The 24877-nt window shown below is 38.4% G+C and overlaps 2 protein-coding genes across 6 annotated transcripts in view; one reads left to right on the top strand and one right to left on the bottom strand.

Annotated features, from left to right (window-relative positions):
* Positions 1-5293: 5293 nt before the first annotated feature.
* Positions 5294-19595, top strand: HELB (DNA helicase B). Its single transcript, XM_029963513.1, has 13 exons — positions 5294-5321; positions 5733-6107; positions 7899-8125; positions 9413-10285; positions 11344-11515; positions 12208-12349; positions 13305-13435; positions 14439-14523; positions 15981-16040; positions 16584-16788; positions 17347-17481; positions 17688-18128; positions 18620-19595. Exons 1-13 carry the CDS (start codon positions 5294-5296, stop codon positions 18707-18709), a joined length of 2964 nt encoding a protein of 987 aa, XP_029819373.1. The 3' UTR covers positions 18710-19595.
* Positions 19596-19611: 16 nt separating this feature from the next.
* GRIP1 (glutamate receptor interacting protein 1) overlaps positions 19612-24877 on the bottom strand; it is a 221948-nt gene continuing 216682 nt past the window's right edge. For 4 of the 5 annotated variants that reach the window (XM_029963465.1, XM_008926521.2, XM_018080550.1 and 1 more), the window contains 2 exons: positions 22482-22628; positions 19612-21393 (listed from right to left, as the gene is read on the bottom strand). In XM_029963465.1, coding sequence (XP_029819325.1) covers positions 21160-21393; positions 22482-22628 — 381 coding nt within the window. In that variant the 3' untranslated portion in view covers positions 19612-21159. Of the gene's footprint in view, positions 21394-22481; positions 22629-24877 lie in introns of those variants that run through there. The other variant, XM_018080556.1, reaches the window with a different exon arrangement.

Below are 24877 nucleotides of genomic sequence, written 5' to 3'. Positions count from 1 at the left end.
CGAGGGAGGGCAGAATAAAGGCAAACCAAAATATTATCGCATGGTCATTAAAGTTACCCAAACTTTCATTTACAAAGAGCACTGGGGGATTTCAGGAATTTCTTAGGAAGGCTAGTCTTTGATTTTCTGGGGTTTGTGTGTTTCTTTTCTGTTTTCCTCAGCTTTTTCATTAATGGAACACATTGAGATAACATAGTCTTTTTTTTCCCCATAAGCCACCAAGACATAGACTGTTTTAGAAAAAGCACTTCAAGCATTATCCGTTACGAAACACTGTTAAGGAAGGTTTTATGTGTTCCTGGAGAATTATATAACAGTACTGTATTTCTCTCCTGAGATATACAAACCTGTAAGTGTGACATGGAGCCTGGTGAATGAATGTAATACATTAAAGCAGAAATCTTTGTACACATACATTTAATTATCGAATTAGTTATTTGGGTTTTTTTGTAGCAGCAGCCATTCTATCCAGAAAGTTTTTTGTGTTGGATTTGCTCTTTCCTCCCTCAGACATAGAAAGTTATTACTTGCAAAACCATTTTTTAAATGCTCAGCAATGGTGTGATTAAGTTAAAGTGACCCTGATCCCACATCTAGATGAGGTCAACATTCTGTAAGGAGAAATATATGCCAGATGCTGCAAATATTTTGTGGGCTGGGAAGAAAGAAGAAGGAGACCTCTCCTCCTGCTACCATTTTTGGGAGGGGAAGTTAGCTTTGCAACAGCAAAGAAAGCATTTTTGAATTTGCTTTTAAAAATGAAACTATCACGCCTTTGAATAGCAAATAAATGGCCTGTAAGAAAGACAGGTGGGGGCTTGTCAGAGCACTTTCAGTATCCATTTTCTTGACAACCCCAAAGCTGGAAATTTTCTGATTTTTAAAAGTAAGCCTAACATTCCTACAATACCAAGTTTTCAAGATCGTATAAAAAAGAAGAAAATTCTCAGCAATGTACCTAATCTCAGCACACTTGCCCCAAAAATAACACCCTGATTAACTGTTTATAGGAGTAGCAGGCCTAATTAATATTCATAGGCTCTTGAATCAGGTTCATCTCTCTTGTGTCTGATCAATAGAGAATGCTATTGTCTGTCAAACACACTGTATTTAGCATTTTGATGCAGCACAAACTGAGGTCACTACGACATACAGGCAAAGCCCTTTTATATATCTTTAAGAAATGTAGGATAGCTGCATTAATAAAAAAGAAGATAGGTGCCCTTACACTACACACTGCATTAGGTTCCTAAATTGCTACTAGCCTAGGCATATGAAGAGCATAAATGTATACAATAAGGTTTGATTATACCCAGTAATAGTTGAGCATTTGCTATTTGACACGGCAATTCTGGCTTCTACATTAAATGCCACATGCCCTGAGGGAACACTGAAACAACTTCCATCTTATGTTTCTTACAGACAAAAGAATGACAGGATGATGAGACACTACACAATATGAAATAAGAATTAGCAGCCAAGGCACCAAGAAAGTAATTGCTGAACTTTTTTTACAAAGGAATTCAATTGTAAAGTGCTACACAGAAGACTATATGGTCTACATAGAGGGTATATATGAAATCCTCCATATGTTGACACCTGTTTATGGGATCCCCAGATCTCCAAAATCCCCATACTGTTAATATTAGCTCATGCTGGTAGTAGCTGACAACTTCTGGGCCTCATGTTTTGTTTCAGAAAGATCATTACTAGCAATAAGGATAGCTCACTGTTGTTTAGGTCCAGCATTTCAGTATAACATCTCTGTCTTGGTTTAAAGACAAATATGGGGGTGGGAACTGCAATAAATTAAACACTTCCCCTTTTATCCCCACCAGTATAGAGAGGCAAAATGTGAGGAGATATAAGTGGAAAAGAACAGTTTACCGACAGGGAAAAAAAAAATCAGCAATCACAAAGATACAAAGGAAATGGCTTAAATTTTTTTGTAGCTCCACCCTCAAAAACCCTAGGACAAATACAAGAAGAGTGGCAGCAATGTCTTGCCACATCTCAGCAGTCCAGATGGGTTTTCCTCCGTGCTGCCAGCTGGCCCTTCCCTATCTCTCTAGCGACCCCCACAGTGCATTTGCTACCATTCACAAGACAGTGTAGACCTAGAGTGTTGGTCACTTTTCTTGTTCTTCGATATCCAAAGCCAGCTGGATGACTCTCAGCTCTGCAACCTGAGTTGGTCCATCTTGTCCATCAGTAGCTTCTGTGACTTGCCTCATGGGTCTCCATACAGCTGCTTTCCATTTTCAGTTTGTCTCTACAATATGACAGGAACTCTTCACGTGGGCAATCTTGTTTGATCTGCTTAAAGGCTTGCTGTCATTCAGGGCCCCACTTGAGGTCGTTTTTCTTCCATGTCACAAGATAGAGAGGCTCACAGTTTGACTATACTCAGGGATATGCATCCTCCAAAAACCTAGGCACCTACGAAAGCCTGCGTTTCCTTCTTACTGGTTGGTGGAAACATAGCTGCTATTTTGTTAATCAACTCTGTTTGTAATCATCTCTGTTGGAACCTGGCAACATCCGTCTTGGTACTTCACTCCTAGGAACTGTTCCTGGGCAGGTCCCTTGACCTTACTGCATTGAATGGCAAGACCAGCTTTCAGGAGAATCTGGATTATCTTTTCCCCTTTCTCAAAGACTTCTTCTGCTGTGTTCCCCCATACGATGATGTCATCAATGTATTGCAGGTGTTCTGGAGCCTCACCCTTTTCCAGTGCAGTCTGGATCAGTCCATGGAAAACGGTGGGGCTGTGTTTCCACCCCTGGGGCAGTCAGTTCCAAGTGTACTGCACACCTCTCCTGGTAAAAGCTCTACAGCATAGGGAAAAAACTAAACCTTTCTATCTCAAGAGCAATGAAAGTTTATACCTTTCTCTGCTATCCCTGCCTCATGCTGTGCTAGATACATCCCCTAATTTCTTCCTCTGAGGGCTTCCAGTTGATGCTCCTGGATGGTAAACTCAGACTTACCATTGGAATTCAGCAGATAAGAATGTCTTAAATCACAGCAGAGATCAGGGAACAATGAATACCCAAGCAAATTTGAGACTATGGAGTGCCCCTGGTGCTAGTCAGATTCAAAGATGAACTGCTAGCCATCCCTTGAAAGGGGATGTCTGGTATGGGAAAAAACTAAAAAATATAGGAAGTCTTACTTAAATCTGGAGGCTGGCTTTATTATAACCCTGCAATGTATAAATGGTACCTGTCAGAATGTTCTGAAATTGTTTTCAGAGTAGGATTTCATGTATCTATTTAAAGGTGTGAGATTTTTATGTGCATACTTTCTCTGAAATGAAAACCTGCCACTGTGTGTCAAGACACAAAGCAGTGAGAAACAGCAAATCATCTTTCCTTGTTCATTGTGACTTTGCTTTTTAGGGCCTTGCATTTTTTTTCATTGAATGCACCAATATGGAGTTCAAATTTATAAACAGATTTTTTTCCCCGTGGACAGGAAGGTAATAACTTCTTCAGTGTCATGTGAGATTATACTTTAAGACTCTTATGCTTAAGAATTATCATGGCAGTGCATTATCATGGTGTATTAGAAGGTAAAATCATAGGGCTGTCAAAGCATGTTGCCTTTTACCATACATTCTTGGGTTCTGGAGTGGAATTTGAAGTGAGGCGTGATGGAGAAAAAGGTAGTTCAAAAAGCTGATCTAAAATTTCCAAATATTTTTCAAAGTATGACTTAAAACATTCATGACAGAGTAATTTTTGACTGAATCTCCTGGCCTTGTGTTCACCTCATTTTTAATGCTTAACAATCTTCTCTTGCACATGTGTTGTGAATTTCTAAATCTCTGAACTGCTTATATATTTATATATATTTTACCCTTACAGCTTTCATGGATGCAATCCTTATATTAGAATTAACAGTTTTACCATTGACTTAAAACCCTCTTACTTTAGCTTCTATTCTCCAACTGTACTGGTAGCAGTATTGAGGGAGGAAAGAGAAATCGAGGAGACAGGAACCTTAAACTTGGCTACGCTGTGAAGAAGAGCAAAACATTTAGTCCCAGATTTTCAAAAGGATCATCTAATCCCAGTGCTTGACCACCTAGCTCTAGAAAACCAACTTCACTCCACTTGAGCAGCAAATACCCACGTTTTTGAAAATCAAGTCTGACCTATTTGAAGCTGGGTACACATAAAGACACAGAATTATGTCTCGAGTTATTAAAAAAGTGCTCTCGATGCTCTTGACTGACTGTCCCGACCGCCTCCCGGCCTACTGGACTCGCACGCGGTCCCGCTCCACGTGTCCTTCCGGGGAGGGGCGGGGGGATCCCGGGCGGGAAGGCGCGGCAGCGATGGCGGAGTCCCGCCGGGAGCGGGGAGAGGTGGTGGATCTGTGGGGGGGGCTGTTGCCGCCGCGGTGGGCGGCAGACTCGGAGGAGGAGAGCGAGGAGGAATTGGAGAAGGAGCTGCACTTGGCGGAGGATGCGCTCAGGCTGCCGGCGGAGCTGGCGGCCGCGGCTGCCCCGCGCCGCGCCGGTGAGGGCGGCGCGAGGCGGGGCGGGAGGGCGGGGTTTCGGTGCCCCTCTGCGCCTCCTGTGCCCTCCGGCCGCGGGGTCTGCTCGGCGCGGGGCGCGCGTTGGAAAGGAGCGGGCTGGAGCCGGGTGTGCGGGAATGGCGGCGGGGCTGAGGGGAGGCGCGTTCGGCCCGGCGGCCCCCGCTCCGCACCTGGGCTCGCACACCCCTCCAGGGTAGGGCAGATCGCAGCTCCCTCCTTCCCCCGATCGCTGAATCGATTACAAGTAAAGGGACAGCGAACCGAAGTAGGTGATAAAAACCTTACATGTGTAGTAGAAGGGGAGTGTAATCTCTGCTTTTCTACGGGCACAGTACTGCAACAGTGAGACAATATAAATTTTTTTCTATTTAAAGTAACTTCACACAAAAAACCCGCAATTTTTTTAATGGTATATGAGTGTTGACGTTAATGATTCCTGACTTAGAAAAGCAGGTGAAGTTGGAGCAACTTCTTCCTAACAAGAATAATTTATCCTCAAAATTCTTTTTAAAATGGCTGAATTGAACTAGGTAAGAAGGGAGAAATAAATAAGTTGTTACAAACCTAAGAGTCACTCTGGTGTGGTGAGGAAGAGGTCGTGCTAAATGTAGGTGCCCACTTTGTTCTAGTCATAGCAGTTAGTCCCCAGTCGTGGATTGAGGAGTGGTGTGTTATTTTTTTTTTTGAGGAAAAGAGGAGACAAACCATGTCATACAAAATCTTAAGGGTTTATTATATTAATTGCTTATGATCTTGGTGGTTTCAGTTCCAGAAAGTATTTGTTATGCAATTGTATCCGAAGAACATGCAGGCATTGTGATGGAATATTTTGTGACAAAACTGTTTAAAATTGAATTGTAAACTTGTCTTGGCATAAATAGTAAACCGTAATATTAAACCATATGTGTTTACTTGGCTTAATAAATTCATACACAAGATTTATTTCTGATGCTTAGAGAAGTAATTCAGTGCTTGTTTCTGAGATTGGTTTCACTTTTGTTTTTAAATACTGCTGGAGAGACTGACATCAGGAGTTTATGAAAACCCCTGCTTTACTTTTACTACCGCAACTTATAGAAAAGACAAAAGTGAGCTTAGAACAAACAAAACTCTTTTAATCAACCCAAACTTTTAATCTTTATGACTGTCAATTGACAATGGGCTTATTTTCTTTTTAATGATTCAGTTATTATACAGGAAGATGGCACCAAAAAGGAGTATGAAGTAGTTGGACGTTTTCCATTAGTTGGCCCTTGGTGGAAGGTTAATGTTAAAGCTAAAAAAATTGGGTCTAAGTACTTCGTGCGAGGATATCCGTCATATTTTCTGCGGACTGATATAGAAGAAAACAACCGACAGGTATTTTCACTCTTTCTTGAGGAATGTGGCGTTCCTGAGGATTTTAAAGAAAAATTTTTTACTTGGCTTCCTACGGAGTCTATGCTGAATTTTAGAAATCTTGAAGAAAAGCTAAAACAGTTCCAAGTTTCACAGGTACATCCAGGGAGGAGCCAAAGAAATACCAAGGATTATGACATCTTCAACTATGTTTCAAAATCAAGTAGGTATATCCTGTGCTAGTTTGATTGTTTTATAAGCTAAGGAGTTGTTTCAGATACTGTGTTCAAGCTAACATGTCTTCATATCAAATGTATATTCAACTGAATTTTGAATATGCAGTGATTCTTTTTTTAAAAAAATATTTCCTCACAGTGGGACAACTGACCAATTAAAGAAGGACTTTCCTAAATTCTGTAGGCTTACTAAGTAGAATTGTCTGTGCTAGGGATGCTCCACCCCTGGAAGTGTTGAAAAATGGGTTTAGCGCTACCTACACATGGTGGTATGGCTTTTTAGGACAAATACGTGTTCAGAAATAGTATGCCTGCTTCTTTGTGATACAGGGGAACAGTGAAGGAGTTCAGTGTAGTCTAAATCAATACTAAATAGTCTGTCTAAGTGTATTTGAATCCTGCCTGTCAGCAGATTGGTATGGCCATGAACAGAATGTGGAAACAGGAGTGTCCCCACATGGAGATAGTTCAGGACTGCTGAGGATCGTGTTGTGGGCTGCACTGGTGTACCTACATGAGTTTTAGAGATTCAGTCAGGAGTGTGCTTTTGAAGCAGACATCCCTCTTGTCCCCATTGTGATGCAGTCTCTGAGAGTACTGACTATATTCCTACTGGATGAAACCCAAACAATGTGTTCCAGTTGCATGCCTAAGGTACTCCAATCCCTAACATGTGTTCAGTCTGTGAAACCAGACTACAGCTGGTCTGAAGCAAAACTTTAAAACAGAGGGAAAGACAAGATGTCTGAGGTGTGCCTTCAGCATTAGCTCTCTTGTTTTGCTCCAGTGATGTGTTTCCATAACCTGCTCAGGCAGATTGGATCTATCTGCTGTTGCATGTAAGTGAACGAAGTCTTCCAGTACCTGGCTCACTGGACAGTGTCAGATCAAATGATGGAGGTAACTCTTTTGGATGTCAAATCATGTGTAACAGGAGAGTTGAGAGCCTCTGCTAGACTTGAGCTGACTTTACTCCAAATCCCATGTGTAAGGAGAGGAAAATTTTCAGAGCTCTACAGACTTTTAGGCTTTTTGTTCTGTTTTTGTAATGGTGGCAAAGTTCTTAACCCTAGTTTATGGATTTCAAATATTTTCATAACCACAAAGGGGTGGGAATCAATAGTGGTAGAAACACAGATCTGGTTTGCTGTGAGAGTTTTAATGGGATATATGGATTACTTTTCATTGAGGTTTGTCCAGTGTGTTCATGAATCATCAGGGGTAGAGATTGCACTCTGTTCGCTGTTCTTGTAGCTGGGGGTTTTTCCTAGTATCTAATATAAGTTACTTTGCTACATTTTAAATTTTCTTCTTTCTCTATCATTAGGCAATGTATGCCCCCCTCTCTCCCTCCTTGCTACTTCTGCTACTGTGAATTTTTTTGTTGCCATTAATGGTTACGGGCTTGAGCAGTTTGTTCTTCAAGCCTTCATGGTATTTTTTTTGTGTGGAAATAGTGTATATTGATTCTCTATGTATAAATTAAGTACTTGCTTAAAAGGGAAAAGGTTTTATCTTTGCCTTTCTGCATAATACATATTTTCCAAGAGAGTACATTTAGATGCATGTCATCTGTTTACATTGGTTTTTTCCCAAGGCAGTTCAGGGAAAACAAACTTTAAAATAATTTAAAAAGAATTACAATGAGTAAGAAACTGAAAGAAATTTGAGATGTTTTGGATCTAGGGGAGGCAGAAGGATGAAAGCCATAGTAGGTTTAAATTGCCTTTACAAATATGTGTGTATACTGCATGATACTTTGTTTATGATGAATGTAGTTGCAGGGAAGGCAGTATTGGTAGCTCTGACTTTTCCGAGGATACTGGAGTTCTTGCCAGTTCTTCTGCCGTGCCATTTTTGCTGTCTGTTGGATATGGTGGATTGGCAAAGAGAGACTGAAGAAAGCAATGGTACAGATGGTGAGAAGGTAGATTTTCAAGACAGGATGCTAACAAAATTGGAGGAGATATTAAAGAATGAACCATGGAAACTTGGATTCAGCAGGGTAAGTAATTTTAGGTAGGGTAAAAATAGGGTTTTGTTACATTTGAGCTTCGTTAGACTACAGTGCTATTTTAGTTATGTTCAGTTTATTAAATGTGCATTTTTAGGGCCTAAGCATAGTTCATTTGGAAATGGATGATACACTGGACTCAGTTTTAGCAAAAGGTTTTATTTTTCCAGTTGGTCTACAATAAATTAATCTCAGAAGATTTTTAAAAGTGGGTTTGTTACAACCATTTTTTTACTATTTTTTACAAGGAACAGAAAATTAAATACTTGAGGTAATTGGACCAAAAGTAAGAAAGCTAATTAAAAATCCTCGTTTGTCCCCTTCAGTTTTATACCAGTAAATGAGATTTTCTGTTCCTAATATGTAGAACAGTATCTATGCTTTCATAGTAAGGTAGATAAATTTCTTGTTAAGAGGTTATCTGATCCAGTGATTTGTTTTTTATAATGGAATTTGCAGTGGTTGTTTACCTTCATTCTCCTTTACTGGGCTTGCTGTGCAGCTTTGCTGTTGCACCTCACCTTAGCGCTCCCGTACTTTGGTTGGGAACTGCTGCTTAATAGTTCACAAATATGGTTGGTTATCCCTCTGCTTCCAATTTCAGAGATTCAGCAGTGTAGCCAATATATTCCAGTATTTCAAATCCTTTCCTTTAAGAGGATTTTCCTCGTGTTCAGTTTGACTATTTCTTGATGCAGTATGGACTTGTTGCTCTCTTGCTTCTTGTACCAAGGACCTGCGTTCTCACTGCAATTTCTTTGTTGCTTGAAGACACTCTTTAGCTTTTTCTCTTAAGACTGAGCAAAAGCAATTAATTTTTCTTGCCCTCAATAGTTAATCTGTTTTGCACTATTTTGTGCTAGTGTCTTTAAGACTGTGTATTTCTTGAAGAAACATGTTCAGAATTGGGTATGGTATTCTGGCTAATGCCTTTCCTGTGCTGTGTGTCTACAGTGTGTGTACCTTTATTTGAAATTGTGCAATGAGGTGGGCACGAGTTCTCCCTAATACCCAGTTTCTGTGTCAGGTCTTTATTTTTAAAGTTCCTGTTTCATACAGAAAGGTGACTGAGAGGAATTACATTCCAGTTTACTTTTAAATATCTTGCTTTCATATAGTTTGAAAAGCGTAGCCTCGTACATTATGACAAATACATACATTTTTGCAAACTCCACCCTCTGAATTGCAATTGGCATTTACTAGGAGGAATGTTATTTAGCAAGAAGCTAAAATATTCTGAAATAAATATGTGTTTGCTTTTACTCTTTTGGGGAGAAGATTATCTATAAGGAACTGAACCTTTCTTACTGTGAGGCAACGTGGGCTGCCTTCTGTCAATGTGAACATCTCCTCTGGAAGATTCCTGACTTACAGAAGAATGCATTAATTCTCTATGATCAACTCAAGAAACAGTGTAGAGAAATGGGACACACATATGAAGATCAAGATGAATTGGCTCGTTTTGTATCCAAAAATATGTCCACTGAGCATGTGTGGCAATCTCTTGAGTTTTTGAAAGCTCAGCAGGTAGTGATTAGGGAAAAAAAGCTAGTGTTTCTGCCTCATCTTTACAAATCTGAAAAAGACATTGCAATGTATATAGGTGACCTTCTGTCAAATGACACATGGAAACTGGATGCTGATGTGAGAAAGATACTTAACATTTCTGAGACATCAAGGGAGACGGTAGATAACAAAATGAATATTACCCAGGCACATGAAATGGAACATCTGAAGGAAAATGATCCAGACAATCATAATGGTGAAAATCACTTTCCTGAAAAGGAAGTGGAGTCTATGTCTGGTAACCAAAGTAAAGCAGAGGCAGACTTAGATCAAATTATTGCTGTGGAAAAGATTTGTTCTAATCCTGTCACAATCATAAGTGGAAAAGGAGGCTGTGGGAAGACTACAATAGTTAGCTGCCTTTTTCGTCATTTAAAGCAAATGGAAAAAGAAGTGGAAGCTGCTTCTAAGGACTTTGAAGAAGACTTGGATGCATCTGAGGAATGGAATACATTTGATCATCACTGGGAGTCAGAGAATACACATGCAAAAAAATGTTTGAATTTACTGTTGACTGCACCTACAGGGAGGGCGACAAGTCTTTTGAGTGAAAAAACTCAGCTTCCTGCATATACACTGCATCAGGTAAGGATTGGTTTTTTGTTTGTTTGTTTGGGGTTTTTTAGTTAGGTTCTGAAAGACCTTTTGGCACTGTCCATTCTTGTTCTGAGAAAAAAAAAAAGCAAAAAGCTTGTTATTGGAAGTTTCCTTATGAAATGTGTCACTTATTGTTTTTAATGATAATGCGTAGTTACAGCTTGTCAGCATTTGAAAGTAAGTGTTGCATTGTGGGGAATCATAAATCAGTCATTTGAAAACATTATTTGCTGTAACTTTGGGTTTTTTTGTAGTTATATACATCTCACACTTGTGCCTCTCTTGGGCATCTGGTCTTTTTAGCTTCTCACTTTTGTTTTTTATTTTCATTTTAATGAAGACAAAAATGCTTTCTAGGTGGTAGAGCTGTTTTCTAGTATCCTGTTGCCTGGCAGTCATACTGATACCAGCACATACATGGAAAGATCAGTAACCTGGGGTTGAATAATGAGATAAATTTAATTTGCACAGTGTTTTCTTAATTGCTGTCAAGTATTGTGGAAATTTTTTTAGAAAAAAATAGAAAGCAAACTAAACTCTTTGTAAATAAACTTAAGTCTCTTTTGTCCTAGGTAGTGAAAGGTGCCAAAAAGACATTGGAGGTGGGGAATAATGCATATAAATAAAAATTATAACATAAAATGTACTGTTGGCTTATTTTATCTTTGGGGACTGGGTAGTTTCCTGTACCCCTTCCCCATGCAATGCTGGGCATTTATTAATGTCAGCAAGTTGTAGGAGGTGTTCTGTTACTGAGCAGCCTAATGGCTCACCTTTTATCTTAACCAGTTTCTGCAGAAAAAAAAAGACTGCATTTCTGTGCTCTTGTGTAAGTCAGTGTCAATAATCTCAGCTAGAAATGTATTCACTGGGGAGGAAAATAAGACTGAATGGTTGAGTCTTCTGGGTCTTTACAGGTTTAAGTTGAGAATTTCAGATAACAGCTCCACATACAACATTAGAAGATACTGCACTGTCTACTTTTATAAGACAGTTGTTTATAATTGATTAATGTCAGAGCTTGCTTTATTCTTATTTGTTTCTAGATTATCTATAGTTTTAAATTGTGGAGGCAGAGTGAACAGGCACAGCCGTGGAAGTTTTCTGCTGTTACAGTTCTGATTGTGGATGAAGGAAGTTTGGTGCCTGTACGCATTTTTAGTTTGGTTTTAAAACTCTTGTGTGAGCATGCTCAGCTCGCTAAACTTATTATTCTAGGTAAGTGAAACTGCAAATTTAGCATTATACAATATTTAATAACACACAATACACAGTGTAAGTATCAGAGCTCCCACTGGTCTCATTGAGTCTCTTAAAAACTCCATAACGTTACATTGTTCTGTTCTTGGATATTTCTGGTAATTGTAAAGGTCAGATGAGATAAGAAAGTTTTCCAGCTGTCAGTATGAAATTATCAGTATCTCCATTCTCTGTTTAGCAGTTAGCATATTAATCATATGTTAGAAAGGAGATTTCATGCAATTCTTAATGGTAGGATCATCTTGTTTTAATTCAAAAAGGAAAGCAAAGAAATATAAAGTCAAATTTTTATGCTTTGTCAGAGGCTTGCTTTTTGACATGCCATTTAGGGCATTTTTTAAATATGTCACTTTCAAAATGTGTTTGAATAAGATGTGATCACTGCCAGGGTTCATCAGGCACAGAGGGATTTGCACTTGCTAGTGAAGCATTACTGAGTGAGGAATATGAAAAACTTGAACTATGCTACAACCTGATTCCCTAAGTGTCTCAGGTTCTTGAAAGTGTTATTTCATGTGAATTGTATTAAGGATGTATGTTGTTATTTGAGAGTTGAGTATTTATTAATTCCAGGGATTTTTTTTTCAAGACCGTTTGCAACACATGATCTGTTATTCCTTCTCACAAACACTAATTTGCATTCTGTTTAGGTGATACTAGACAGCTACCAAGCATAGACCCAGGAAACATGCTGGCTGATCTCTTTGAGGGTCTAAAATCAAGAGGCTTTTCTGTACAACTGCGGACAAACCACAGAGCTGAGTCACAGCTAATTGTAGATAATGCATCAAGGTAGGATATCCTTATGTATGTATGTAGCATTCTTGTAGTAGGCCTGGCCTTTTACCTGCAAAATAGCAGTGATCCAGGTTTGCCTCCGTAGTATTGCTTCTGTTAACTTTTTTTGTCCAAATCAGTAACGTTGGTTTAAAAAAAACCAACCCCCCAAAACAACAGCAACAAAACCCTACAGATTTTTCCAGAAGTATGTATACTGGACAAAAAAAAATGCGTGTGCTGGAATAGTCTTGAATTTCATAGGAGGTACTTCACTATCAGATACTGTCTGTTGTTTTCAAATGAGTTGTAAATGCACAAGTGACTTTTTACCTTTTGAAATGGCTTAAAATTGCTTCTCTCTAAAGGAAGTTTTATAGACATTGCTAATAAGTGTGACAACAGCTAAAACAGACTATTGCTTTGAGAGGTTAGATGTCAAGGGCCATTACAGCATAGTTTCTTTTTATATCTTTCTGTATTAATACCTAGAGACTCTAAATGTTTCCAACATTTGCATTACTTTTGTTCTGGAAATAGTTCTATTTCCTGTCAGTACATGATTTCTTTTTTAAAGCTCAGATAACGAAATCTAGGTTCAAGTGCCCGAGAGCTTTTGATGGTTTGAGAATATTCTGAACATTTGCAAGATGTTCAGAACTACTGAGTGTTTTACAAACATTTTCACTTATTTTTTTTGTAACACTTCTGTTTTACTCCATTTGGCTCCCATGGGAACTCTATGGGTAATACTAAATATCTGCTGCAGTTCTGGGGAGTCTAGAGAATAAATCACCAACTTTTTTAACGTGAAATTAAGTTATGTTCAGAGGAATAAATTTTTGGTGCATGTAGTGTCGATGACAAATAATTTATTAGTGGCGAACTTCAGGCTGATGCAGATGATGATACACTGGAATCCTTTAGCTGGAAATAACTTTTCTGTTTTCCCTCCACTGCTCTGGTCAAGAATCTCTCACCGGCAGCTGCCTGAATTTGATGAGGTGCTGCAAGTTTCTGCCTGGAATGAGGAAATGACAGTTCTAAGCCCGGAGAAGAAATTTATTCTTATTGCTTTGCCTGCTGGTGGGAATTGTGACAGTATGTGTGTACAGTCAGTTTTTGATCTTGATTTTCCCTTTGGTAAAGCACAGACTGTTGTCTGGAACTAAAATTTTGGGAAGATTTTAGTCTGGGTTTTTTTATGGGATAAATTTAAAGGCTACATTCATAGTTTTATCTTCTGCCTTCTGTAAGTGCACCCAGCAAAATCCATAAATGCAGAGAATAGGCTGTAGAGCTCCAGCTCACCAGTTACATTTTGAAGTGTAACTTCCACCAGTGTAATCAAATGGGATTGTCTTTTAGTTGTAGCTGGAGCTGTCAAACCTTAACAAATCATATGGTTCAGTGGTGAATCATTTGAGTAAACAGCAACTGTAACAGGATGATATGCTGGACAGGAATATCCTCCCGGATACCAGTATTGCTTTTAAAATGTTTTGGGGTCAGGGCTAGAACCATTGTTTATTGGGTTTTTTTGGCATCTATTTGGTACAGGTGGATTGAGTGGCCTCTATTTTATATGCATCAAAAAGCTTCAAAGGGGATGAGGAAAAAAATAGTGCAAACCTTTATCACCTTATCATACTGTTGTAACATGTTTGTAGCAAACAGAATACCTAAAGTAGATTTCTTCTGTGAATCTAAGTGTATAGATCTATGGCTTGAAAATATTTGATCTTTACCTCTTTAATGTGCTATATCAAAACCTTATTTTGCATGAAATGTGTTCTATGCAGCCATTGTTTAACAAAGAAATAAGAATTTGTCTCCTTCCATATTACTCTTGTTTCTCAGATTTTAAAAGTGAGTTAACTGCATGATGCTTTTTTGGGAGAATATATATGTGGGTGTTTTATGGTGTGGTTTTGTTTTTTTGTGGAGTGTGTGGTTCTGTGTGGCTTTTTGTTTGTTTGTTTTTATTGTTTTAAAGAACTTGAAATGTCATTGAAGCAAAGGCAATTTAATATTAAATTATATTTTTCTTTCTTAAATTGTTCTGCACGTTTTTATGCCTTACCTTTTATGTCTTTTAAAACAGGTTTGCAAACTGCCATTAAGACTTTACTTAAAAAAGGACCAGGATTGGAAGATGCCAAACAATCACAATTTATTGCTTTCAGAAGGTAATGGGGTATGCAAGCAGACATTGAACAAATCCTTGCTAGCAACCACGCTCTAAAAAATAGCTGAGTGTGTTGAGTTGGAGAGACTAGTGGCAATATCATAAAATTACTAGAGAGAACAAACAGGCTCGATGTCTCTCCCCATACCCTCCGGTTGCCCGCTGTCTATCCACGAAGAATTGCTTCATTTTTCTCTCTTCTTAATGTTATTTTTCACCATAAATTCTGCCTTTGTGCTCACGTTCATCTGTATGGTTTACGTTAAAGCAGCAAAGGATGGGCTTAAGTGGTCATTTTTTGTAGTAGATTGTGAGAGCCTGTGCTCTGGTGTTTGCGAAGAGTGCTGTGTTCTTCAGAAACAGAAGGCGAGAGCTTGACTGGAGGAGGAACCCACAAGATACAAAGAAATACCTGTATTCAAATGTATCCAAGTGTGGCGGATGTGAATTCCAGGCTGTGTGGTGGAGTGTATAACCCACTCTCTCTACAGCCTTCTGTCACAAGTGGGAATTGACCAAGTAACAGAAGATACTGCCGTTTTGACCGTGTGTCAAGGGTCAGATTTAGTCATATAATCTGATGGGCATCAGTGCTTCTGCTCTGCAGTGACAAAGGCCTACAGTTTAGGTATTTGGAAGCACAATACTCATCAATTAAAAAGGTGTGGGATGTAGGGCTCTAACACGCATTGAGGAAAGATTGGAAAGTTTAGTAATCACAGGAGCATGAATAGTATGGATGGCTTCCCAGAAACACTGAAGGGATAAATATCATGTGCAGTAGTACCAATAGTCCATAAACTTGCAGTTCTGCACAGAAGGGTACTTAAGAAAAAACTCTTCCACTTTTATTTGTGAAGAACCTTTTCTCAGTAATTAAAAAACACCCACTATTTCCAGATTACCAGTGTGCAAATAAGCGATTTATAAATTTTAGCTAGTTCACCTGTTTGTTGTGGATGCTGAGTAACTCCAACATCAATTGTATTTCTTTAATCTGCATCCAGGTACAATATTGTTATTAGTAATTTTCATATAAGATTAATCTGGAATATATTTATAGGTACTTAATCTGCATTTAAAAGTTAAAATCCCAGGTCTTTAAAACGCTAATAAATCTTCTGGCTATTTTTAATATATTCATAAACAGAAAATAATCTGTCCAGGCCTTATTTTTTCTTTATTTTTCTTCTTTATCTTAAAAACAAATCTAGCTAATCTAGGTATGCAGTGCAAACATCCTTGCCTCACTTTCTGTGGTATTTAGACAAAACTGTTTCTTTACTGCTCTGTCTTCTAAATTCCGAATCTGCAATTTTTTTAATTGTTAGTGGAAGATCATCAAAGCTAAAAAGGGCTTTTTCCATTATTTATATATCAATGCTAATGTGACATTGCCTGTAATTGTATGTTTTGTACATCATGACTTTGTTTATGTTCTTGTTTTGTATGATCTAGGCAAGATTGCAATCTAATAAATGAACTTTGTTGCCAACACTATTCAAATCATTTAACCAGGTAAGCCAGTATTTTGCATTTTCCGTGTGAACAATATCACTTTGTTTTTGAAAGTATTATAGCCAGGCCAAAACCCTAAAATAAGATTGTACAACTTTCAATGTTTCATCTAGATCTGATTATTATATAAACAATTAATAACATAAACTTTCTTCAGTCTCAGTCTGGACTGTCAACAGTGATAAATTGCCTTTCATTTAAATTGTCATTATGTGAATTCCAGGATTTTAAGTTACTGTTGAATGTTCAAAACTGACATAAAAGCAATGTGAAAAAACCTCTCAAGGTTAATTATTTTTTGCCCCTGTATGATTGCTAGATGGATTCTGAAATAGTTTTGGAAGCAAGATTTTTGAGCTACTCTATATTACTGTTTGTTACCAAAAGGTTTTACAAAAGTTCAAGAAATAAATGTGTGTTATCTTAACTGTTTTGAATATTATTAATGTTTTTCATCTGGGCTAAGTGAAGAGGAAAAATACTGAGAGATGGTAAATGCATACTTTGTGAATACATTTCTTGCTTTTTCTTTCTCTGACCTAGAAACCATAAAAACCGACTTTTATTTCAAACTGGGGACAAGATTTCCTGCACACGGAATACGTATCTCAGGGATCTCTTGCCAGGCTCTGGTTTCAGAGATGGTTCTAATGGCCATGAATATAGAAGTGGAGAAACCACCCTCACTACAGAGGCTGCTGAGGAGGGCAAACGACTGTGCAATGGAGATATATTTTTCATAACAGAGGTAAGTCTTTGCTGCAAGAACTTGCACAAAAAACCCCTGGTGGTAACTGATTCGGTCCTCGTTGAATCTCCAGAACCAAAAAATTCACACTTTACAAGTTTAGTCTGTAGTACATACTTAGTTCTGCTAAACTATCACGTGAAAGGCAAGAGGCAAGCTACAATAGAGAATTTAAAAAAACCCAACCCTGAGCTTTCTTGTAAAATGTGTTTCAGTTGGTCTGCTTGTGTTCAGTGTAAATACAGTCTGTAAATACTCAAACGTATTGTAACTGAAATGGATAATTTTGTATATAGGCAGAAACAGTCTTAAGTAAAGAATAAGGCTAATGTTACAGCTGGAGCTCTCCCTGGCAGAAAACTAAGCTAACCTAAACATACAGCAGTAAAAACCTGTATTTTTTGGTGGCTTCAGGGAGTAGAGCAGAGGGGCCAGTGAAATTATCAGTAGTTAGGGTAGGCCCTGTACAATGAAACTATTTTCCTTGAAGATGGTCAGTAAAAGAATAGGGATGCACTCAGTACAAGCTCCCTGCTAAGTATTGTGTTATTCCTCTAGGATGTAGAAATTGATAAGCAGCGCTTACTGACCATCAGCAGCACGTACGGCTCCGTGTTCACTGTGAAGTATAAGGCACTGAAGAAGCTATGTCACATAAAACATGCATGGGCCAGAACTATTCACACATTTCAGGTAAGAACATAGCAGCTCTGAGCCATATTTTCACGTGAAAGAGTCAGAAACTTCTCTGAAACCACAATTCCTTAAATGCAGGATAGAAAATACTCTTGAAAGAGTGTCCACAGTTGTCTCCAACTTCCTCGTTCTTCTGTCTTCTTTTTTTAAAAACTATTTACCGGAGATCTTGCTTTGAAATGGCATTCTTAAACCTGTTTCAGGGTTCCGAGGAAAAAACTGTTGTGTACGTGGTTGGCAATCCTGGCCGTCAGCACTGGCAGCACGTGTACACTGCCGTGACCAGGGGACGCTGCCGTGTCTATGTTGTGGCTGAAGAGCTGCACCTCCGGAGAGCAGTCACTAACAAGAACGTGCCCAGAAAAACTCGCTTACAGAGATTTTTGAGAGAGGCAATTTCAGAAACAAGCAGCTGTCCCAAACAAACGTCCTCTCCCCTCATGAAGTGCCGGCAACATCAGGAGCTCACGACTTGCTCTGTTTCTGCAACTCAAGGTGCTCCTGACCCACCTGAACCTCAGAGTGACCTCATGAATCAGGAATGGTCATCAGTTCTCAATAAAGAGCAGACAGGCAGTTTGCAGCAAAGTCCTTATAAAAGACACCAAACTCTTGCAGCTGAAGATGCTACAAAAATACCCCCTGTAAGTATGTCCTTACTGAGGAAATTTAGAACAAACTTTTGCACTCTTACCACTACAAGTCACCTGGTACTGGTATGATTGTTTTACCCTTATTTATTTAATAATTTTCAAGATGATCAGTAATTGGTGAAGCAATCAAATTTGGCATATCTCTTTCCAGAGTAATATGACTAACATGGAAAAATAAGTTACAATGTCAGTAGTAGTAAATTTATACATCTTTTTACTCACTTGAGTGATCCATTGGCCAGCTTAGTCTATATTAGCTTATTCTTTGTGCACAGATGTCAGTAGTTACGTGACCTGCTGTGAAAGATATATATAAAATATAATCATTGAAGTTGATTTTTATACAATCAAACCTACTTAACAGATGCTTTTTTTCATTACATCTAATTTCTGAGCTCTGTTATAGAGCTTTTTTTGCAGATGCTAATATATTTTAGGTCTGGTTCAAACTTCGATAACACTTTTTTGTTTTGTTCTGACAGACAACAGTAGCAGAATCCCCACTTGGATCTTCTAGACTTAGGAATCTAACTTTGGGACAACCAGTTCCTAGGAAGCTCTTCAAAAGCTAACAAACAATTATTAACTGTCCTCGTTATGAATCTTTATTGAACATGTTCTGTTCAAGATGTTTGGAACTGAGAAGCTGAATATGCTGCTACTTTTCAAAGGGTTTCCTGTTTTTGCACGTTCTGTGAAGAACAGCTCGTTTTACACTGCGCCTTTTACAGTTTCAGTGATCCATTTTTAGTATATTCATTGGTGTACTGGTCATCAAAAAAATCACATAATTCTTCTGTTTTGGTGAAGAATGAACTTACAGGTCTTACAGGATTCAGATGTTCCCGTGAAAAATACATGAGAATGTATTTTGATTTAAAGACCCCAAGCTTTCCATACTAAGATTTATCCATCTCCTAATGCTACAGCATTGATAAGACACTCTTATTCATGTGCCAAAACTTGTAGTTTGCTCTTGAGTAAAAAAAACAGTTTACAAAGGGGACTTTAGGTTTTTCTAATGTGGTAGATTTATGGGCACGAAGCTTTGATGAATTATGGCTTTTAATCTTGTTATAAATAGAACAAGAAAGTTGCAATCAGTGCCAGAAAATTTTCCCCACTTTGTACTTGAAAGAGATGTAGAACTTGCTATTGCTGCTTTAACTAATAGTTATATGCTGCTGATGATCTGTAAGAGAAGAAAAATTCCAAGTCAGAGTCCAAATAACATTCCGCTTTCAACTTTTTCTTGTGTACTGTGTGACCTGCTGCATTGTAATTTTGAGATTAGTAAGTTGAATGTTAAACCAAAACATCAGACACTAAAATGTGTCTTACCTTTAACTTTATATTTTTTCCACATTATTTTTTTCCACAGTTTTAGCAAAAAATACCATGTTTATACTTATACCATGTAGTATACTTTTCCCTACTCTATGTGAAAAAAAAAAAGTAGAAAAATAATACCTCATTTTAATGTCTTTAAATCACTGTTTATTTCAATTTTTACAGTTTTTCCATACAAATATTTGCAACAGTTTGAATTTCAAAAAACATAACATAGACGATAAATATCATGCTATTAAAGTATTAAATTTGTACAAAAATACTTTACAGTTTAATACTTATTTGTTACAGATAAAAATACATATTTAAGTGACTCATGAACTTTGTTTTGTTTGTGGTTTTTTTACATGATTCAGCCTTAAATGTCATTCTGACCTTTTCTGGCAGTGCTGAAATAGAAATTGGAGATACTTGTGTGTGCAGGGCAGGTGAGCTTGTTCATGTATTGGAAATAGTAACAGGGATACAGTTAAACAGTTTAAATTGACCAGAAACAACTCTGTAAGGTGATTGCTTAGATATGGAGACTCTACAAATGTACAAATCCAGTATCTTTATATTCACCAATAACAATAATTACTAATAACAACTTGAATACCAGAATAAACCAAAGCAGCTGCTGGTGAGAATATAGAGCAACTGGCAGTATCTTATTGCTTGGGGGGAGAGGGGAGAGGAGAGAATTTGTGTGATGTGTTTGTAAAATATATTTACAATTTTAAATTCTAAAAATGCGTCACAGAGGGTAATGTTTATCATAAAGAAGGCTGAAAACAAAGCATATTAAATAGGACCTTTGTCCCTTCAAGAAATTGTTTGACTTAAAAAGCTTACGTGTGACAGTACAAGTTTACAGGTTTATGGATCATTAAAGAGCTTTCATATCAATCTCCACGGACATTGTTTAAAAAAACACCATTTTCTTTTAAAAACCTTTCTAATTTGTCTGAACTCATTTCAGTTTTACTCTTTTCAGTAATCCTCATTCAGAGGTTTTATCTGACTAAAAAAGTCTCTGCTTAAAAATCCCCACGGGTTGCAAGACATACCATTAAATACTTCATTGCATAGGGAATAACATGGTTCTAACAAAGTTTACCGAAATGGGGCAGTAACGTTCACTGCAAACTGCAGCCTCCTGCAAGCATTTAGTTAAAACATCTAAGCCTTGCTTTGTCTGATAAGTGCACCCTTCTTGCCATTTCACAAGAAAACCCAGTGCAGTAAACCACTCTGTCTTGCCCATCATACAGCAGCACCTTTCTGATAAAATGTTTTTTAAAAACAATGTAACCTGGACACCACTGTTTGTTAGCAGAGGTTAACTCCATGCTCTTCCCTCAAACAGCTGCTGCTGCTGAAGGAAGAGGTACATTTAGATCATGTTTAAAACATCTCCCCAGTTTCTTATTTGGGGGAAAAAAAAGGCCCTTATGATTTTTCTTACTGTTACTAATGCTAGATTGTTTAGAATGGAATGACTTGACTTAATGAAGAATTAAACTATTTCAAAAGTAACCATGGATTAATAGAAGCTTTGAGACAGACAGACTGACCTCCTGTGCTTTTCAGTGCTATACAGCATCTAAGCCTCAATCTGAGAGAAATCTTAAATGGATTTAGCACCATAATTGTCTTTTGTTACCGAATGTCCCACTGAAATGGTTTTCTGCTATAATGTATTTGTAGGATCCCGTGTCTCTGTATTAACATGAGTGTGTCCGCTCTGCTGAAGGAAGGCATTATTTGGGTCACTCCATTCCCCACTCGCTGAAGGATGTTCTGAGCTTCCTTTCTGAGATGCCAGTGGGTTTCTGCTAATAACCAGTTCTAGCTTGTTGCCAGATTCTGCAATGAGGGGCACAACTAGACAGCAGTCAAAGTCTCTGGTGCGAACATGGTTTACCTGAATGATGAGAAGATTGATTTTTGTTACCATTCTAGGAAAAAGAAAAAGATTACAAGAGAAACAGATTTATCCTTGAGACTATGGAGACTGATTTAATTATTCCAGGTAGAGAATCGCCCAGTACAAGGCTGTTTACCGTGATGTCTCGTCTGAAGACATTAGTTAAGTTTTCTACTCACTCTTTAAACAGAATGTAGCTGAAGTAGGGATATTTACACTGGTGCTAGCTGTTGGCAGCTGTCACAATGCCCACTCCATAAAATGACATTTAACAGCCCATAGTTTTCCGTCCTTCATGGTGTTCATCAATTTAAATGCAATACAGTATGTCTGAAATTTCAATTCAATTCAGGTCTTCTCTGGTTTTACTTAATATATATAAATTTATATAAAATATTTTATTGGGCTAGTTGAGAAATAATTTAGTTTTTTCATCACAGTCCAACTTGGCACTGTGATAAGACTGGTGCTGAGTGAGTATTACGTTACTCCAACTATGTCATTCAACACTTGGATTAACACAGAAATAGTTCTCAGGTCTGTAGCAGGAACAGCAAAAAAGACAAATCTGTATGGAAATGCTTTGAGAAATTCCAGCTTCCTAGTAAGCATCTGTATGTCTCCTTTGGAGTTCTGAAATACCTAGTGTTCTGAAAGAATTTGTTTATATAAATATGACTACATATGACTTACACTAAATATGACTACTACACAGGAAAATCCAGTGTTAGTGCCACTGCATAAAAGCCCAAGCCTCTGTGAGTGCTATCTTTTCTTACCAAGGCTCTAAGAAATCTACACAGCACAGCCTGTAGCAGAGCAATTATCATCATTTGCCCTTCTTCCTGCCCCCCATACACATCTTTTCCCTGTAGAAATACAAACAGTAGCGCTCATTATTTAAATTACAATAAGCAATACAGATCACAGGGCTGTTCCAGATAAGTGATGAAAACACTTTGTGCAGTTTTCTACAATCACATCTACAAAGAAAACACCCTCCAGTATGGTTACAAATCTTTTTACAAAGTAATCTGTATGTCATGTCCCTTCCTGCTAAACCTGTGTGGTGCCAGAAACATTACCTGTAAAAGTCTATCATATGGTTTTAAACCTCCCAGATCGCCAGGGCCAGCTGGTCGAATGTTTTTAACATATACTCCTTTTTCCAGTAAACCATCTGAGACACTGAACCCAAAGTCTTCTCCATCAGAGTCCTTGTACAAAGTTACCTGTGGGGGGATGTGACATGATGAGAAAGAAAAAAACAGTCTGTCCCCAGTTCTACAAGCATTAGGCAGGCTTTCTTCCTAGGATGGTTTTGGTGTTTTATTGTGGTTTTTTTTTCCACGTTAGAGAGATCACTTACCTACTATTTGGTACTTACAGTATTCAAATTGTCCCCATTCAGACATTATGTTAATATTCTGAAGTTGTGTTGGGAGGTTTACGTTGGATATTAGAAACAGCTTCTTCACCCAGAGGGTGGTTGAGCACTGGAACAGGCTTCCCAGGGAAGTGGTCACAGCACCAAGCCTGACAGAGTTCAAGAAGCATTTGTACAATACTCTCAGGCACATGGTGTGACTCTTGGGGATGGTCCTGCACAGGGCTAAGAGTTGGACTCCATTATCCTTGTGGGTCCCTCCCAACTTGGCAGAATCTGTAATTCTGTGATTCTCAGAAGCCACCTTACTCTTCAGGAATAAACAGCCCTTTTCACTTCTGCTTGTCCGTGGGAAATCTGTGGTATTTAACCCACCTTTCTCTGGTGTAATTTTTTTGAGTCTTAGTTTTTTGTTTCACTGTTTTCTAGCTGCCAGGATCTGAGTACAAGATAAGGTTTAGTTTTGTTTCAGGTATGAAGACCTGGCCTCAATCAAACAAGTGGTTTTGTGTCTTCCAAAACTTCCAGAGGGAGTAAAGACCACTGGCACTGTAAGCCCTAGAAAGCCTGTTTTTGGCAGGCAGTGGTCCAACCCTGTAAAGCCTAATCTCAAAAGCGCTCAGTATAAGAGTTATAATGCAATCTTTTAGGAAAGTACAAATAAGGCTCCTTCTGAAAGAGCTTGCAGGCAGTGTTCTTACATATAGCCATTCAAAAGCAGGAAACAGAAGTTAATGAAACTGTTAGGAGGAGGTTTTTCAAGTGTTCAGAAGACAAGTCCTCACAGGTAGTTCTGTGAATTTGTCTATTTGACAGAAAAGGATAGAGATTTCTTTGTAGGTAAGTGGCATACTTAGGTTTTAATTTTTTCTTGGTTCTCCCTCACATCAGGAGTGCCAACCTATGCAAGTAAATTGTGTGAGTCAGTGGTGTACCATCTGACTGACACTGATGGTGTGTGCACAGATAGAGTTGCACAGTCAAACTCATGCTTTTACTGCTATAGCTAATGTCACCTTGGATTTAAAATACTGGTTTTACCATACCTTGACTGATAAAACCGACAACATTAAGTGTTCCATAATTTTATAATGGTTTGGTACTAGTAATGCTCCATGTGCTGCATCTTTGTGTGTGACAGCCACCAAATTGCTTCCTGATGTTTCTGAATTGCGGAATCATTCAAATTGAAGGTGACTTTGGAAGTCTCTAGTCCAATCTCCTGCTCAAGGCAGGCTGAGACCAAATTCAGATCAGGCTGCTGAGGTCAGTATTTCATAGAAGGATGCCAAGGCACAGCAGTACAGGAGCACAGTGCTGGTTGGTGCTACCTTAAGAACGCTGCTGAGCTCCTGCCTTAACTGCCACTGTGAAAAGGTAAGCAACAACAGACCAGGCTGTCTCCAAACAGGACTAAAGGGGGTTGGGTTTTTTCCTGTTGTCTGCTGTTTTCTTGACTTTACTTGGCTTTAGGGTATATAAACAGTGTCTTAACTATAGTGAAATCACACTCATTAGTAAGTTTGGTAGCTGTCCAGGGCACAAATTGTGAAAAGTTAGATACAAGGGCAGCTGCTGCAGCATTAGCACTGTTTTCTCTGTAGACATGGATGGTGCATTGCTGGGTTGCATTGTATCCATATCTTGTGCCGTGGTGAGCACAAACATACCTTGTATTCATCCCTTACTTTATATCAGCTCATCCTCTATCCTTGCTTTTCTCCCTTTGGACAGCACTGCAAAGCACAAAGCCACACATAAAGTGCCTTTAACTAAGCCAAAGGCTTTCTTCCTGCCACTGACTTTTTTGGATATGAACTGTCATTCTAAACTTCCTAGGGGCTGCGGTGTTTAAGGTCTTTGCCTTCTTGTCCGCAGTCTTCCCCCAAAGTAACTTCTTGCTGAACCTGTCATACATCCTCCACCTCAGTGTGAATTTTAGGAGTCAATGGGCATTTCAGCTACTGAAAAACGTATCTGCAAATTCAAAATAATTTACCATAGAATGATTTTAATTTGTATCAACAGCTACTACAGCAGCAGGACTCTGGAGAAATTCTAATGATTTGTTATGAACAGAGCACATCTATCGTG

This window comes from Manacus vitellinus, unplaced genomic scaffold, assembly GCF_001715985.3.
Source record: "Manacus vitellinus isolate BGI_N305 unplaced genomic scaffold, ASM171598v3 scaffold_5_pilon, whole genome shotgun sequence".
NCBI classification, from domain to species: Eukaryota; Metazoa; Chordata; class Aves; order Passeriformes; family Pipridae; genus Manacus; species Manacus vitellinus.
This window is presented reverse-complemented; position numbering and strand designations above follow the sequence as displayed.